The sequence below is a fragment of the Mobula birostris genome, chromosome 8, assembly GCF_030028105.1.
Source record: "Mobula birostris isolate sMobBir1 chromosome 8, sMobBir1.hap1, whole genome shotgun sequence".
NCBI classification, from domain to species: Eukaryota; Metazoa; Chordata; class Chondrichthyes; order Myliobatiformes; family Myliobatidae; genus Mobula; species Mobula birostris.
The window spans coordinates 13,627,272-13,645,926 of NC_092377.1; the positions used below are offsets into that span (position 1 = coordinate 13,627,272).

Here is an 18,655-nt window from a genome sequence, read left to right on the forward strand (position 1 = left end):
TGCCACCAGGTCCGGTTCATCCGGAGGGAGCGGGACGCTCCTCTTCTGTTCGAATCTTGCGTAGAATACGTTAAGTTCGTCAGGAAGAGAAGCGCCACAGTTATTGATATTCCCAGCCTTTTCTTAGTGCCCAGTGATCTCATTTAGACCCTGCCATAGTCTACTGGCATCCCTCTGGTTACCCTGGGCTTACAACTTGGCTCGATATTGCCTCTTGGTGCCCTTAATGGCTTTCCGGAGTTCACGCCTGGATTCCGTGTAGCGACTGGCATCCCCGGACCTAAAAGCGCAGCTCTAGCCTTTAAAAGGGACTTGACCTCATAATTCATTTAAGGTTTCCGGTTAGGGAATACCCGGATCGTCTTGCGAGACACACAGACCTCCGTGCATTTCCAAATAAAGTCCGTGACAGCTGAGGCATACTCATCGAGGTTAGCTGCCGAGTCCTTGAATACCAACCAGTCCACTGATTCAAAGCAGTCACGGAGGACTTCAAGCAAATCAACAACTACTGGACGTTATGAAGTTTATTGTAGTATTATTTGATGTTATATTTTTGCCATTTTTCCCAACTCAATTTCCCAGTTGAGATGACTCATAATATAGACTTGTATTATTAACAATCAGAAAAAATAATACAAACTCTAACTGGTCTAAGTTTATGAAAAATACATACTTTTTGTCTGGAAATAGAGCCTGCACCCTTCTTTCACGTAATTGGTAGATCTTGTTGTATAACGTATGTTTTTCCTGCCATGAGACTTTTGCAGGAATTTACCACTTCATAATAATGATCAGATAGGCACAGAGAGAATCTGTGTTTACTGACAAGTACCTTTGCTGGCTCAGTTCACAAGCACATGGAATTACACAACTGAATACCCTGTGCACACTTGCTAAGTGTCCTTGACCTTGCATGAATAGTCAAAGAATAGAAAAGATAATACCCAGAAGGAAGAGTCTACTCTGGCCAGTCATTCCTCGTGGTTGATGTGATCTCAGCATGTCCAATGGGGGGGGGGGGGGTACTCCACATCTGTGATGCTTGGTCTCCAGAGAATTGTCACCACCTGATACCCCAAAATCATGTATTTTTATACTTTTCCTTATCAGGTCAATCTATGATGTTTAAATTTCATGACTTGAGGTCTTCTAAATGACTTATGTCAGATTCCCATTGGATGAAGCCACTGGGCCTAATGAGATCAGATTGCTTCTTCAAGCCTGCATCTTACGTGATAAGCAGCTTATCTGAGAAGGGTCTCAGGTTTAGCAGAAACTCCTTGTGTCCATATTCAATTGCTCTGAGTAAGTTATCCCAGCAAGAATCAGTTCAAACCATCCACGAAATGGTTTTTACTACCTACCTGGCATTACCACCGCGAACTTTGCCCTACATCACATGTCAGTTGTCCCATTCACCCCGTGAACTCCAACCTACATCACGTATCTGATAATGAGGTAGACGGTATAACAGTTAGAGAATCTGTTGTGTTAATGAGAGCTCACAGTTATTTCTGAATATGCTGGTGCCACAAAGAAGATACTTATGTCAGTTGTGAAGATGGGGTTAGGATGCTGTAAGGGATATATACAGGTCACGTGATTGGACAAAGGACTGACAGCTGGGATATCATTTCCTTGTGGGCATTCAGAGTAAATACAAAGAAACACAATAGAATCAATGAAAATACACACAACATATGGAGTAAAACAACCAACATGCAAAAACAAAAGAGAAAAATAATTAATAAGTTAGCAATAAGTATTGAGAACATGAGTTGTAGAGTCCTTAAAGGTGTAGGCATCCCCTTTGGTTCAGCAGCCTGATGGATAACTGTTCCTAAAACTGGTGGTGTGGGTCCTGAGGCTCCTGTACCTCCTTCCTGATGGCAGCAGTGAGGAGAGAGCTTAGCCTGGATGGTGGGGTCCTTGATGATGGATGCTGCTTTCCTATGACGGCGTTCCTTATAAATGTGGTCAATGGTGGGGAGCACTTTACCCGTACTGGACTGTACCGTATCCAGTACATTTTGTAGGATTTTCTGATCAAGGGCATTGGTTCTTCCATACCAGGCTGCAACGCAACCAGTCAATATATTCTCCACCACGCATCTATAGAAGTTTGTCAAAGTTTTAGTTGTCATACTAAATCTTTGCAAACTCCTCAGGAAGGAGAGGCACTGCCGTGCTTTCTTTGTGATTGCACTTGCATGCTGGACGCAGGACAGATCCTCTGAAATAAAGTTAAATCTTGCAACATATTGGACAGCAGAGCTTCCCTTCCAGATGAGAATGCTTTCTATGCTTGCCTTGAGCACCAGAACAGGGAGGAACTATGTCTCCTGATGTTCCTTTGGTCTCGGTATCTAAAGATGACATGCAGGCTGCCTTCAAGAGAGTGAATTCAAGGAAAGCATTCAGTCCAGACAGAGTACTGAAGACCTGTGCTGACCAACTGGCCAGTGTACTCACAGATACCTTCAACCTGGATGAACCCTCGCAAGGCAGAAGGTCCCCATGGAGTACCTGCTAAGGCTCTGAAAACCTGTGCCAACCAACTAGCGGGAGTATTCAAGGACATTTTCAATCTCTCACTGCTACGGGCAGAAGTTCTCACTTGCTTCAAAAAGGGAACAATTATACCAGTGCCTAAGAAGAATAATGTGGGCTGTCTTAATGACTATCGCCTGGTAGCACTCACATCGACAGTGATTAAATGTTTTGAGAGGTTGGTCGTGACTTGACTGAACTCCTGCTTCAGCGAGGACCTGGACCCATTGCAATTTGCCTAGGTCAACGGCAGACGCAATCTCAATGGCTCTTCACAAGGCTTTAAACCACCTGGACAACACAAACACCTATGTCAGGATGCTGTTCATCGACTATAGCTCAGCATTTAATACCATCATCCTCACAATCCTGATTGAGAAGTTGCAGAACCTGGGCCTCTGTATCTCCCTCTACAATTGGATCCTCGACTTCCTAACCAGAAGACCACAGTCTGTGTGGATCGGTGATAACATATCCTCCTCGCTGAAGATTAACACTGGCGCACCTCAGGGGTGTGTGCTTAGCCCACTGCTCTACTCTATATATACACATGACTGTGTGGCTAGGCATAGCTCAAATACCAATTATAAATTTGCTGATGATACAACCATTGTTGGTAGAATCTCAGGTGGTGATGAGAGGGCGTACAGGAGTGAGATATGCCAACTAGTGGGGTGGTGCCGCAGCAACAACCTGGCACTCAACGTCAGTAAGCCGAAAGAACTGATTGTGAACTTCAGGAAGGGTAAGATGAATGGGTAATTACTGAAGGGTAATACCACATATCAATCATCATAGAGGGATTAGAAGTGGAGAGAGCGAGCAGCTTTAAGGTCCTGGTTGTTGAGATCTCTGAGGATCTAACCTGGTCCCAACATATTGATGTAGTTATAAAGAAGGCAAGACAGTGGCTATACTTTATTAGGAGTTTAAAGAAATTTGGCATGTCAACAAATACACTCAAAAACTTCTATAGTTGTAACATGGAGAGCATTCTGACAGGCTGCATCACTGTCTGGTATGGAAGGGCTACTGCACAGGACTGAAAGAAGCTGCAGAAGGTTGTAAATCTAGTCAGCTCCATCTTGGGCACCAGCCTACAAAATACCCAGGACGCCTTTAGGGCGTGGTGTCTCAGAAAGGCAGCGTCCATTACTAAGGATTTCCAGCACCCAGGGCATGCCCTCTTCTCACTGTTACCATCAGGAAGGAGGTGCAGAAGTCTGAAGGCACAAATTCAGCGATTCAGGAACAGCTTCTTCCCCTTTGCCATCCAATTCCTAAATGGACATTGAAGCTTTGGACACTACCTCACTTTTTTTAAAATATACAGTATTACTGTTTTTGCACATATTTTAAAATCTACTCAATATGTGTAATTGATTTGTTTATTTATTATTGTTTTTTTCTCTCTGCTAGATTATGTATTGCATTGAACTGCTGCTGCTAAGTTAACAAATTTCACATCACATGCAGGTGATAATAAACCTGATTCTGATTCTGACCTCTCACAGTGCTTTGAGAGGTTGGTGCTGAAGCATATCAGCTCCTGTCTGAGTGGTGAGTTGCATCCACTCTAATTTGCTTACCGAAACAACAGGTCCACAGCAGATGCCATCTCATTGGCTCTTCACCCAACTCCAGAACATCAGAACAGCAAATATGCATACATCAGGATGTTATTCATGGATTACAGATTATTTAATACCATCATCCCCTCAAAACTGATCAATAAGCCCCAGGACCTTGGCCTCAACACCTTCTTGTGCAATTGGATCCTGGATTTCCTCATTTGTAGACCCCAGTCAGTTCAGATTGGCAAAACCATCTCCTCCACTGTCACCATCAACACAGGTGCACCACAGGGATGTGTAATTCGCCCCCTGCTCTACTCACTTTACACCTATGACTGAGTGGCTAAGCACAACTCCAACACCATATTCAAGTTTGCTGACTACTCCACTGTTGTGGGCCGTATCAAAGGTGGCGATGAATCAGCGTACAGAAGAGAGATTGAAAATCTGGCTGAGTGGTCTTATAATAACAACCTCTCAATGTCAATATCACAAAGGAACTGATTGTAGACTTCAGGAGAGGGAAGCTGGAGGTCTATGAGACAGCAATGATCAGAGGTAAAGAGGGTCAGTAACCTTAAATTCCTGGGTGTCACTATCTCAGAGGACCTGTACCAGACCCATCATATAAATATTATTGTGAAGAAAGAAAGCACGACAGCGCTTCTACTTCCTCGGGAGTCTGCAGAGTTTTGGCACGTCATCAAAAACCTTGGCAAACTTCAATGGATGTGTGGTGGAAAGTGTGCTGACTGGCTGCATTACAGCCTGGTGTGGGAACACCAATGGCTTTGACTGGAAAATCTTCCAGAAGGTAGTGGATTCGGCCCAGTACATCACAGGTGAAACCGTCCCAACCATTGAGCACATCTACCTGAAATGTCGCCATCAGAAAAGCAGCCTCCATCATCAAAGATCCACACTACCTAGGCCATGCTCCTTTCTCACCACTGCCATCAGGTAGACAGTACAGATACCTCAGGACTCACACCACCAGGTTCAAGAACAGTTACTACCCCTGAAGCATCAGGCTCTTGAACAAAAGGGGACAGCAACACTCATTTAAGGACTCTGTTATATTGTTACTTCATGCTCGTTATTTATTGCTATTTATCTGTATCTGTATTTGCACAGTTTGTTTATAGTGTATAGTTCCTGGTGTTTACAGTTTACAGTCACTGCTCTATAGATTTGCTAAGTATGCTCACAGAAAAAGAATCTCAGGGTTGTATGTGGTGACATGTATGTACTCTGATAATAAATTTTACTTTCAACTTTAATAACTCCAAGCAACTTAAAGTTGCGGACCCTCTCCACCTTTGATCCGCCAATGAGGACTGGTTTATGGACCTCTGGTTTCCTCCTCCTGAAGTCAATAATTAGCTCCTTGCTCTTGCTGACATTGAATGAGAGATTGTTGTTATGGTACCACTCAGCCAGATTTTCAACCTCCCTCCTGTATGCTTATCCATCACCACCAGTGATTTGGTCAACTTACATATGTCATTGGAGCTATACTTGGCCTTCATGCATTGAAGGTGAGAAGGGGTAGGTTCAAAGGGGATGTGAGGGCTAAGCTTTCTTACTCAGAGACTGGTAGGTGCCTGAAATGCACTGCCTGTTATGGTGATAGAGTCAGATACATCAAAGGCCTTTAGATAGTCACATGAATGTGATGAAGATGGAGGGATATGGACATGATGTAGGTAGGAGGGATTAGCTTTTGGGGGTCTTGATTTACTTTTTAGCTGGGTTGGCATGACATTGTGGGCTGAAGGGCCTGTTCCTGTTCTGTACTGTTCTATGTTCTATGTTCCAGTGAAGTATAAATTTGGTAGAGCAGGGGGCTGAGCACACAGCCCTGTGGTGCATCTGTGTTGTTTGAGATTGTAGAGGTGTTGTCAATCCAAAACTGACTGGAGTCTGCAAGTGAAAAAGTCAATGTAAGCAACTTCACTGTCCAGATATTCCAGGAGAGAGTGAAGAGCCAAAGAAATGGCATCTGCTATTGGTCTGTTTTGACAGCAGACAAATTGGAGTGGATCCAAGTCGCTTTACAGCCAGGAGTTGATATGCTTCATCACCAACCTCCCAAAGTTGTTCATCACAATGGATATACTGTAATTGCTACTGGATGACAGTCATTAAGACAAGTTACAAAGTTTTTTTCAATTGAAGCCTGTTTGAAGCAGGTTGGTACCTCTGCTGAAGGGAGAGGTTAAAGGTATCAGTGAATGTTACAGCCAGTTGATTAGCACAGGTCTTTAATACTCAGCCAGGTACCTGTCTGGGCCAGATGCTTTCTGTGAGTTCTCACTCCTGAAGGATGCACTCTCGTCAGCCTCACACACTGAAATCACAGTCATCGGGGGCTGTACGAGTTCGTGAAGGTGTCTCTATGCTTTGAGGGTCAAAGTGAGCATAAAAGGCAGTAGGCTCATCTGTGATCAAAACCTTCTTGTCACAGATGTCGCTTGTTTGTCGCCTGACCTGTGTTTTACCTGAATTTCTGGATTCCGGTCTTCGCATTTGTTCTTTCTCCAGATTACTGTCATTTAATTTCTGTCGAATTGAGCAGAAATCTAAAGTTATCTGGGGTGTTAGGTGGTACTGTTACTGGGTGACCTTCAGTATGGGACTGGTGCGTCCCTAGGCTTATCAGGAGCGCTGTGTTTCTGTTCTGTTGTGGCTAAACCATTGGAAAAAGACGGTGGTGCAGCTGGAAGATGTGAGGCCGCTCTCTGCTATGTCCGTCACCCTAACTAACTCCCTTCCCCGCCACTCTGTAATGCCGTCACCGCCACGGTGCAAGTCTAGGGTGAGACGGTTACGGCAATGCATGTGACATATGCTCTGAAATTTCTCCATGGCTTCGGCAGACACACACGGGTTGGTGGCTGGTGGGGAAAATACCACTAATAACATTAGGATAGGATATTTGATCGTTTTTGGTGAAATCCTGGAGCTGTGACTATTTTTTATTTAGGTATTTGTGAAATTTGCCCTCGCTCGACCCGTTATTTTCCCAGCATACCCTGCTGTAGCCTCCCGCCATTTCACAGATCCTCAGTCTCTCTCCAGCCGAGGGACAACTGTACACAAGTGTGAACATTTTTCCACTCTTTCCCATGGGTACCATTGGATTCCAGCTATCAGCTATATTAAGCAAGGAATGAACATCGAAACGTAAGGTTAAAAGTCAAAAATAATGAAAAAAAATTCACTGCTCGGATCTTCGGCCTGATTTTGATGAAATATTGAAGGTAATCATCCAAAATCCTCTTCTTCACCTGGATAAAGTGAATTTAGTGTTCTTTAACAAGCCAAATGGAAAAAAAAACATTTCTAGGCTATAAGTTAGTTTTACGTCATTTTAACTATCATTAATAGCGGATCAACTCCTTGACCTAGCTCCACCAATTATAGTTGATTGGAAAGAGGCTCTTTTTCTCTTTGTGTTGATAGGAAAAAGAGTAAATAGTGAGGCAATGAACGAGAAGAAACGCATTTCCAAACCTCCCAAATGGTTGCTCTCCTCCCCTGTTAACATTTGTCACTTCCAAAATACGATATTTTTAATTCGTATAGATACAATAATAATTTATGTAAAGATTCAAGCTTCTTTAACTTTTTATATATTTAAAGACTAAACAGGATCTGTATTGGTCTAACCATGTAATACCCGACGTGTGAGGATATAGTGAGTATCGACACTCACAGGTACGCTTCCTGTCCAACCATTTCTTCGAGAGAAACGGTACGAGGCAGGGTTGCCAACCTACTGCTTTTGATACTAATATTCAGTAATACTCGTGGCATTAGCAATAGTTCATTAGACGTTCTTTTTTCATACTTGGTTTCAATTTAGGTGGCTAAAAGTGTAAAGAGCTCATTTGCTTTATCTCTGTTATTTTTATACCTGCTTAGGGACACTGCTAAGTGCTGTGGGCCCTGCTGTCTGCTCTGACACAGTCGTATTAGTAAGGCTACATCTGTGGTGGTCCGTGGATTACTCGCTAATACAGAAGTAAATTTTTCTCACTAACACCCTGGGGCTTCTAAGCAAACAATGTTAACTTCTTTCTTTCATAAACAAGCTGAGGAGTATAACAAGAGACTGATAACAGTAAAAGTGACAAAAGCTGTGTTTCGCCTGCTTCTAGTTCAAATTTTCTAACCGAAGCCAAATGCAGCTCTGAAAGTAATGGTCATAGTAAGTTGCTATGGTGACCGAGGGCATTATTAAATAGACAATTGATGTTAAGATTTTCGGCAGGTTGTTGATACTTCTTCAAGGACTTTTGCCTGCTTGCATTTCTTTCACAGAGAGGAAGGAGGAGTTATTTGAATGACAATTGATGCTCAGTATGGGAAGATAAAATAGGAGGTCAAGTGATAGACCTCAGACACATGTTCTGGACACTGAATGAGCATTGTTATGCCCACAGGAAAAGTGGGTTTTGGAAGATTGATCAGTCGCTCTTGTAGTGGGAAGAGGAAAGGGATTGACTGGTGGGGAGTTGTCCATGTGTCCACCCTTGCCTGGGGGGTAGCTCCATCACAGAAAACCGGACCCTTTGTTAAAGTCACAGTTAGTGACTTTTAAAGGATTTCAGAGGACAACGAGAAGATCGACGGTGTCAGCTCACCTGAAGACTCAAATCTCTCTCTCCATCACTACTCAACTCAATACCATGAACTGAACTGAACTTTACTCATCATCGTAAGACTGTATCTTTTTACCCCTAGACTTAAAGAAGCTTGGTTTTTCATACATATATTTCCACACTTACTGATATACATATATATATAAAATCATTGCTAACCTGTTTGATTTATCTACATTTATATTACTGTATTGAGTAGTTACTAATAAATATTATTAGTTTATAGCAATACTGGACTCCAAAGTGTTTTCCATCTCTGCTGGTTCTTTATTCCCATCACGCGGTACATGACACTAAGCATCTATTGAACTGTCTCAATAACCATGGGTTTGATGACTCTTACTTGAAACAGAACCTTGTTGCATTTGCTAGTGATGGAGTGATCTCAATGCTCGGTGTCAAATCTGGTGTTGCTACCATTCTCAAGGAACATTACCCTGATGCGATAATTTGGCACTGTCTTAATCACAGATGAGAACTTGCAGTAGGTGATTCGGAGAGAGAAGTTCATGGAATAAATCATTTTCAATCATTTATGGACAAATTGTACTCTGTTTTCAGTAGATGACCTCTAAATCAAAAGGAACTGTCTGAATGTGCCTCTCAACTAGAACAACAAATTTGCAAAATAGGTCATGTTTTGGGCACCAGGTGGGTAACTAGCTCGTTTTGAACAGTTTCAGCAGTGTGGCAAAATTATGAAACACTGTTTTCATTTTGAAAAAGCAATGAAGGATGAAACGAGATCTGGGAGTGACAGAAAAACCAATGAAGGTCTGTCGAAAAGATTCTCTTCAGAAGAGTTTATATTGGACTTAGCTCTAATGTACGACACGTTGCATGAAATGTGTTTACTGTCAGAGTGTTTATAGAAATGCACTACTACGATTGTTTATGCAGACAAACTGATCCAATGGAGCATAAGATCACTGCATGAACTTAAAGAGCAACTTGGTACAAAAACTCTAGAAGCTCAAGAAGCAGTTGAAAAGGGAAGTTTGGAGAAATTACCTTAACAAGCAACAACAAAATTGTCTCCATTAATTATCTACAGTTTCTTACTAGCCTTATAAACAATTTGCAGCACCGTATGTTCATGGCAACATCCTTGAAAGGTTCTCAAACTTCCAAACCTCAAAGTATGTATAAATCCCTGCTAAATGAAATGTGTGTCCTTGATAAAAAATAACTGGCCTGCTGAAATACCGCCTAATTATGGAGAAGCTGCAATATCATCTCTAAGAGGTTTAAGCTTTCTTCTTCCTTTGTAATAAATGCCTTCAGAGATTATGTGGAGGATCGTGGACGCTGCATCCCCCAAAATTTACGCCCATTACTGAGCTGTTCACAAGTTATTCCTATTAGTACTGCTGAGTGTGAGAGAGGATTCAGTCACATTAACTTGATAACAACAACAACAAGCTCAAGGATTCTCATAGATCATGTATCAGCACTTATGTTTGTTAAACTACACGGACCTCCTCTAGTTCAGTGGAATGCTGAGCCATATGTCACATCATGGCTGCGGTACCACAGATCAGCAGATGACACCAGGACAAGAGTTGCTTCAGACCCTAAACACATATTACGCCTGACCCTTTGTGGAAATTATTGTGGAACTTCTCATTGGTGGCATTTGGTAAACAGGTACCTGTAATTACTTTTAAATTGGTAAAATATTAAGCGGTATAGATAGAGTGGACAGCCAAGCGCCTCTTCCCCAGGGCACCACTGCTCAATACAAGAGGACATGGCTTTAAGGTAAGGGGTGGGAAGTTCAAGGGGGATATTAGAGGAAGGTTTTTTACTCAGAGAGTGGTTGGTGCATGGAATGCACTGCCTGAGTCAGTGGTGGAGGCAGATACACTAGTGAAATTTAAGAGACTACTAGACAGATAAATGGAGGAATTTAAGGTGGGGGGTCATATGGGAGGCAGGGTTTAAGGGTCGGCACAACATTGTGGGCTGAAGGGCCTGTACTGTGCTATACTGTTCTACGTTCTATGTTCTAAAATACATGATCGCCGTCTTTTTCTTTACTTGCTTGATAATTATATTTTATGATAATTAGTGAGTGCAACTGTGCAATACTTTGTCATATTATTAAATTAAGAATTATATGTTTTATTGTACCAGTTATACACTGAAATGTAGTGATAGTCTATAATCTTGTTAATGTCTTAACTATCACTATATTTGTGTGGAGCTCTGGAATTCATATAATTCTTTCATCTTGGTTTAGTGCTTGACATTATAAGAAACCCTATTCATATATATATATCACACCCAATTTGTGTACCTGCTCATTACATGAATGGGGCAAAGAAGTTGCTCAGTACATGAAATGAGCAGGTACACAAACTGGGTGTGACACACCAGGGATGATTGATAAGTTCGTGGTCTAAGGTGGAAGAAGTCAATTTTAGAAAACCTAACAATTATCTGAAACAGAAATACCACAAAAGTTATTAACTTCAAACTTTCTGCATAATCACTCAAGAGTTGAACTGCACGTGCATGTAACGAGAGCTGTATAACCTCGGACCACGAACCTATCAATCACCCCTCGTACGGCTCCGGCCCCTAAAAAATTGGCACTGCACCCCTGCTGACAGCTCGGTTCACTCTGGATTCATAGCACAAGGAGATTCCCTCAGATCTACAGAAAACCATCTGCCTGTCTATAATTACAGCGGGTGACTCCAGTAATCTAAATCGGCACCATAAACGGCGCAGAAATCGTGTGCCAGTGTCAGCTGCGATACCAGACTGTCGTTCAACGTATAGTAGTAAGATTAAAATTTGCACCATCTCTCCGGGCGGCCAGTCACACACACCGGCACCTAAACAGATTATGCTTAACCCTTCCCCGCAGTCCCCGGCCCCGTCACACTTCCCCGGGAACGGGCTGCTGTATGAAATCGATGACGGATAAGAAGCCGAATGCACAGCCATGGCAGTCATTCAGCGCCAGCAGTCGCTGGGGGACCCAGCTCCATCACTTCAGACTGCTCACGCTGTGCGCTTCGCACCCGCAGTAAATTTCAATGCCCCCTGCGGTAATCTGAACTCGAGCTCTATCCCCCGCGCTTACGGGAACTATAGACAGCCCTTTCACAGACACTGTGAGTGGCTCTTAAAAGAGCCTTTGGGTCACCGGGTTCAGAATCTGTCGCTTCACTTGCTGGCACTGCCGGTTTTCTTGGGCAACAGCACGGCCTGGATATTGGGCAGCACCCCGCCCTGAGCGATGGTCACCCCTCCCAGCAGCTTGTTGAGCTCCTCGTCGTTGCGGACGGCCAGCTGAAGGTGTCTGGGGATGATGCGGGTTTTCTTGTTGTCCCGGGCTGCGTTGCCGGCCAACTCGAGGATTTCAGCTGTCAGATACTCGAGCACAGCGGCCAGATAGACCGGGGCGCCGGCACCCACACGCTCAGCATAGTTACCCTTTCTCAGGAGCCTGTGAACACGGCCCACCGGGAACTGCAGTCCGGCCCGGGACGAGCGAGATTTGGCCTTGGACCTAACTTTGCCACCGGTTTTCCCTCGTCCAGTCATCTTCACAATCTCAGCAAGTGCTTCACACAGGACGATGAAATAGGCCAGCCCTCGCCCTCCTTGTAGCTTTTGGGGGAATGTAGTGGAGTGTTTATGATTGGTGGAGAGGAAATAATCCAATCAAAGAGCAGCCTCATTTACCAATCAGGAGACAGCAACTGCAGAAGCGCGGAAACTAACCGCTTATTTCCTAACAAAAATGAAATTTGAAAAAGCCCGCCAAAAGATCCTTTGTTCAGACTTAATCAAAATCCAAATTATTCCAGATCTGTTTGTCCCCCTATTCACCCCATTACTGAAGTCCGGTACATTTAACATAGGTGTAGTTGATATTGAAACCGTGTCTGAGGATTTAATTTGCCGAATTCTTTCAATTCATAAATGCTCATAACAAAAAAAATCATTTCTCAGCTCTGCTGCGGCCGGTCATTGTGTGAACCTGATCAGGTTATCAACAGATCGCTCTTCTCGGTTGCGACTGGAGTTTAGCCTGTAGTTTTAACACATCATTTCACAGATGAAATTAAATTATTCAATTCCATAGATACTGCCTGACCCGCTGAATTCCTCCAGCACATCGTGTGTTGTTCTGCATTTCCAGCATCGGCAGAATATCTTGTATATCTGAAATAACCGTGAACAAGTTCACGTCAGGCACTGAAATGGGTTTCAATTAAATTGCCAAAATGGGACAGAAATTAATAAACCGCATTCCCCGCCGCCATTAAATCAGAAACAGCAAATATCCGCTTCAAAGTTTTTAATAACCGGGAGAGAGACCCAGAGGAGGAGGTGATGTTCCCGTGTGTGCAGTAGAAAGAATGTAACAAAGACCTCGGGGTTATACCGACCCGTATCTGGGCCGTATCCTCCAAATAGCCGGACTCTCCCTTTTCTATTTATGATTTATAATTTAAATTTTTAATATTTACTATCGATTTGTAATCCAGGGAGCGCGAAGCGCGTTATCAAATATCGTTGTGAAGATTGTACGCTGTAGTATCAATTGTTTGGCGACAATATAAGTAACAGTCAACTGATTAACACGGATAGAACTTGAATTACCTCATATTAAAAGGAAAGGAAAGGAATTTCCAGATCGACTTCAATTCAATGGCTTTGGGTCACTGGCTAATGCTAAATATTACATATTAACTCTTTTAATGAATCTGTGAGTGGCTCTTAAAAGAGCCGTTGGGTTTCCGGTGTGTTTTCTGGGTACTCTTCACTTGGAGCTGGTGTACTTGGTCACCGCCTTTGTCCCTTCCGACACGGCGTGCTTGGCCAGCTCCCCAGGCAGCAGCAGGCGCACGGCAGTCTGGATCTCCCGGGAGCTGATGGTCGATCGTTTGTTATAATGGGCCAGCCGGGAAGCCTCGCCCGCGATGCGCTCGAAAATATCGCTCACGAACGAGTTCATGATGCTCATGGCCTTGGAGGAGATGCCGGTGTCGGGGTGAACCTGCTTCATCACTTTGTAGATATAGATGGAGTAACTCTCCTTCCTCACCCTCCTGCGTTTCTTGCCAGACTTGCCCGCTGGTTTGGGCAAAGCTTTCTTGGCGCCCTTCTTGGGAGCGGATTTCTGCTGCTCGGGCATTTCTTCAGTAGGTTTCAAGCTAAAATGAGCAACCCCCGCCGGACGCGGATGAATTAGACAGCACTCACAGCGGTATGCTAATGAAGGGCGGGGAAACTGTGAACTTTCAATAGTTGATTGGAAAAACAAATCGCCCATCAGATTTGTTTCGGCAAATCCTTGGTTGAATATCAGAGAGAAACGTAACGCAATCGTTCGCTCTACCAATCAGAAGCCGCACCCACTACCCAGTGCCCGTCGGGGAACCGTGTCGATCTGCTTCAGTCGTCGGTGACATTTAATGCGGCAGAGAGGTTTGGGGCTGAAATCAAAATAAGAAAAGATGTATTTTTTAAAAAGCAGACAATGAGGTGAAATGTTGTAAAGTAATACCCTTAAATCGTTTATTTCACAACCCAGAGCCGCAAGAGACCGAAGGAGAGAGTTAGCCATTTCGATGTGCAGTTCAAAGCCGAGTTTTTTTTTCCTTTAAGTGCAAGTACATTTGAAATGAAAAACGTACAGCATCACAGGCAGATAGCATCAGAACACAACATTCACAAGAAACAGGGAAATTAAACATGAATTATACAAGGAAGACGACAATCTGAACAAAATTAAAACAAAAGTCACTGCAGTATACAGTAGTTTTAGTGTTGTAGTGCCCTGATGGAAATAGATGACGATGAGATGACACCTCAGTGTCCCACCACCCCAAACCCCGGGCCGCGGACCGATACATTGCCGTGGAGAATGCAGCGGTAGCTGGGGCGCACCCAGCATATCTTTAAGAAAAAAGCCGAAATAAACAAGCTAATTAATTACGTGCCGGGCGGCACCTAATTAATTAGCTTGTTTATTTCGGCTTTTTTCTTAAAGATGTGTTGGGTGCATCCCGGCCACCGCTGCATACTCTGCGGATTGGTATCGGTACGCTGCCTGGAGGTTAGGGACCACTGCATCAACCCAACCTCCGACGATTCAGCCTAACACACCATCATCAGTGTGCTCGGCGCTGTCTTCCCAATTCCGGTAAGTGATACTACACTGTACATACATTATTTCTACTTTATATAGGCTGTGTGTTTTTCTGGGTTATTTGGTATGATTTGGCAGCTTTATAACTTAAGGGTTACTGGAGAGAGTGTTTCTGCAGAGAGCGCTTGCGAGAAATTTTTGCTACGGAGAACAGTGCAGTAATGATTGTAGAAAAGTATTTCTACTTTATATAGGCTGTGTATTTATCATATCATTCCTGCTTTTACTATATGTTACTGTTATTTTAGGTTTTATGTGTTATTTGGCATGATTTGGTAGGTTATTTTTTGGGTCTGCGAACGCTCACAGAATTTTTCCCATATAATTAAATGGTAATTGCTTCTTCACTTTACAACCTTCCGGCTTACGAAACATTTCATAGGAACGCCCTACCTTCGGATAGCGGGGGAAATCTGTATGCCAGAAAAAGAATCCTGGAGCAGAGGAAACATTACCACAATTTTCTCCTGCCTCACCTGATCCATTTTTACACTTAATAGTGGATTACATTTCTTTACCAAAGTGTCAGGGATATTCAGACATACTGGTAATAGTGGACAAGATGGGAGGAAGATATTCCAGCAAGGAAAGTCACTGCCACACACAGCAAAAACTCTGATCAAGGACTATATTCCTAGTAAATGGGGATTGCCATTTCGCATTGGCACATTGGCTCTGGTGTTGGCATGTGGCCAAGTGGTTAAGGCATTCGTCTAGTGATTTGAAGGTCGCTAGTTCGAGCCTTGGCTGAGTGTATGTCCTTGGGCAAGGCACTTAACCACACATTGCTCTGCGATGACACCGGTGCCAAGTTGTATGGGTCCTAATGCCCCTCCCTTGGACAACATCAGTGGCGTGGAGAGGGGAGACTTGCAGAATGGGCAACTGCTGGTCTTCCATACAACCTTGCCCAGGCCTGCGCCCTGGAAACCTTCCAAGGCGTAAATCCATGGTCTCATGAGACTAATGGATGCCTATCCATTGGCTCTGACCAAGGAACGCAATTCACTGGGAGTGTTTGTCAGGAATTATGTGAACTGATGAAAGTTTTTTCATTGTCCACATCATCAGGAAAAGTTGAACAATGAATGGAATTAGAAAAAAAAATACTGACTAAATATCATGAGGAAGGCGTACCACGGCCTACCCTACAGCTCTTCCTATGGTCTTGTGTAGCAACAGAGCAACCCCAAACAAGAAAACTAAACTTATCTATTCGAGGTGGCGACAGGGCATCCTATGTCACTGCTGGGAGCTCTTGATCTCAGAGAGGCTGATAGACACATTACGACTGACAGTGTGGTTAACTATTGTGTGAATTCCTTAGTTTTAAATGTGATAGAGTGGGAGGGATTAAAGCATTACTTGTCAGGGAAAATGTCATGGCAGTGCTCAGTCAGGACAGACTGGAGAGCTTGTCTAGTGAAGCTTTATGGGTGGAATTAAGAACGGTATGACCACCTAAATGGGATTATATTATAGACCACCCAGGATTTATAGCAGTAAGTTTGTAGATGGATCACAGACTTGCAACAAGCATAAGTTTATGATAGTAGGTGATTTTAACTTTCCAAATATTGATTGGGACTCCCATACTGTAAAAGGGCTGGATGGCATACAGCTTGTCAAATGTGTTCAGGGAAGATTCCTTAATCAATACATAAGGTTCCAACTAGAGGGACTGTGATACTAGATCTCCTAATAGGAACACAGATAAAAGTTGCTGGTCAACACAGCAGGCCAGGCAGCATCTCTAGGAAGAGGTGCAGTCGACATATGCTGCCTGGCCTGCTGCGTTCACCAGCAACTTTTATGTGTGTCGCTTGAATTTCCAGCATCTGCAGAATTCCTGTCATTTGCGCTCCTAATAGGAAGTAAGGCAGGGCAGACGACAAATGGTTATGTAGGGGAACACTTTGCATCTACTGATCATAATGCATTAGTTTCAATATCATTATGAAAAAGGATACCTCTGGTCCTCGGATTGAGATTCAAAGTTGGAGAAAGGCCTATTTTGATGGTGTCAGAAAGGATCTGGCAAGTGTGGACTGGGACAGGTTGTTTTCTGGCAAAAGTGTACTTGGTAAGTGGGAGGCCTTCAAAAGTGAAATTTTGAGTCAGAATGAAAGGCAAGGAAAATAGATGAAGGGAACCTTTGTTTTCAAGAGTTATTGAGGACCTGATTAAGAAGAAGGAGGTGCATAGAAGGTATAGACAGGAAGGAACAAATGAGGTACTTGAGAAGAAATGGAAGGAAATCAGAAGGGCAAAGAAGAGGGCTGAGGTTGCTCTAGCAGACAAGGTGAAGGAGAATCCCAAGGGCTTCGATAGATACATTAAGAGCAAAAGGATTGCAAGGGACAAAATTAATGCTCTTGAAGATCAGATTGGTCATCTAAGCAAAGAAACAGAAGAGATGGGGGTGATCTTAAATTGTTTTTTTTTTGCATCTATATTTACTCAGGAGATGGGCACTAAGGCTGCACAAGTGATGCAAAACAGCAATGACATCATGTACCCTATACAGATTACAGAGGATGAGGTGTTAGCTATTTGAGGCAAATAAGGGTTGATAAATCCACACGGCCTGACAGGGTGTTTCCCGGACTCTGTGGGAGGCGAGTGCTGAAACTGCAGGGGCCTAGCAAAGATATTCAAATCATCCTTAGTGACTGGTGAGGTACCAGAGGATTGGAGGCCAGCTACTGTTGTTTCATTGTTTTTAGAAAGACTCTAAAAATATGCTGGGAAATTATAGGCTGGTAAACCTGATATCAGTAGTGTGTAAATTATTGGAAGATATTCTAAGGGACCAGATATATAAGTACTTGGATAGATACGGACTGATTAGGGATCGTCAACATGATTTTACATATGGTAGGTCGTGTCTAACCAATGTTATAGAGCCTTTCGAAGAAGTTACCAGGGAAGTTGATAAAGCACAGCAGTGGATATTCGCTACATGGATTGTATGTCCATAAAGTGACTCTGATAGGAAATGATAAAGTTTTAATGGTGGAGTTGGTTAATGGGTGGAAGTGTTGATCAGGCTAAATGCTCAGGGAAAATAATTGTTTTTGAGTCTGGTGGTCCTGATGTGGATGCTACGCAGCCTCCTCCATAATTTGAGTGAAACAAACAGTCCATGAGTATGGTGGGTGAGATACACCATGACCTTGCTGGCCCTTTTCCGGTACTTTTCTACACACATGTCCTTGATGGCAGGAAGGCTGATGCCAATGATGTATTGGGCAGCTGGACTACCTGTTGTAGAGCTTTTCTGTAGTTTTAGTACCAGTTGTGTGAAATCAGGTTCGGCGAGGAGGGAACAGAAGGTATTTGGCCTATCAAGTCTGCTTTGCCATTTCATCATGGTGATCCATTTTTCTTCTCAGACTCAATCTCTTGCCTTCTCCCAAAATTCCTTCATGCCCTGACCAATCAAGGATTTATCAACCTCCACCCTAAATATACATAAAGACTTGGCCTTCACAGTTGCCTATGGCAAAGAACTCCACAGGTTCACAACTGTCTGGTGTTATGAACCCACAGGTTTCGTATACTGTGGACTGTTATTTTAAGAGTGCCTAAATGAGGCAGGACTCTGATGTTGTTCACTGACTGACTTGCAGCTTGTTTAACTTTAAAACAAGGACACAGACAGACACAGGGGGGGAGAAAGAGAG

The 18,655-nt window shown here is 43.4% G+C and overlaps 2 protein-coding genes across 2 annotated transcripts in view; both read right to left on the minus strand.

Moving 5' to 3' along the window:
- LOC140201152 (uncharacterized) overlaps window positions 1-12,352 on the minus strand; it is a 62,542-nt gene extending 50,190 nt beyond the window's left edge. The window contains exon 1 of the mRNA XM_072264801.1: window positions 11,976-12,352. Coding sequence (XP_072120902.1) covers window positions 11,976-12,352 — 377 coding nt within the window. The remainder of the gene's footprint in view (window positions 1-11,975) is intronic.
- An 875-nt stretch (window positions 12,353-13,227) lies between these two features.
- LOC140202145 (histone H2B 1/2-like) lies at window positions 13,228-13,964 on the minus strand. The gene has a single exon (XM_072267011.1). It carries the CDS (start codon window positions 13,950-13,952, stop codon window positions 13,578-13,580), a length of 375 nt encoding a protein of 124 aa, XP_072123112.1. The 5' UTR covers window positions 13,953-13,964; the 3' UTR covers window positions 13,228-13,577.
- Window positions 13,965-18,655: the final 4,691 nt, after the last annotated feature.

Excerpts from the sequence above, each read along its gene's own strand:
- LOC140202145 (XM_072267011.1), bottom strand. The coding sequence starts at position 13,952 with ATGCCCGAGCAGCAGAAATCCGCTCCCAAGAAGGGCGCCAAGAAAGCT.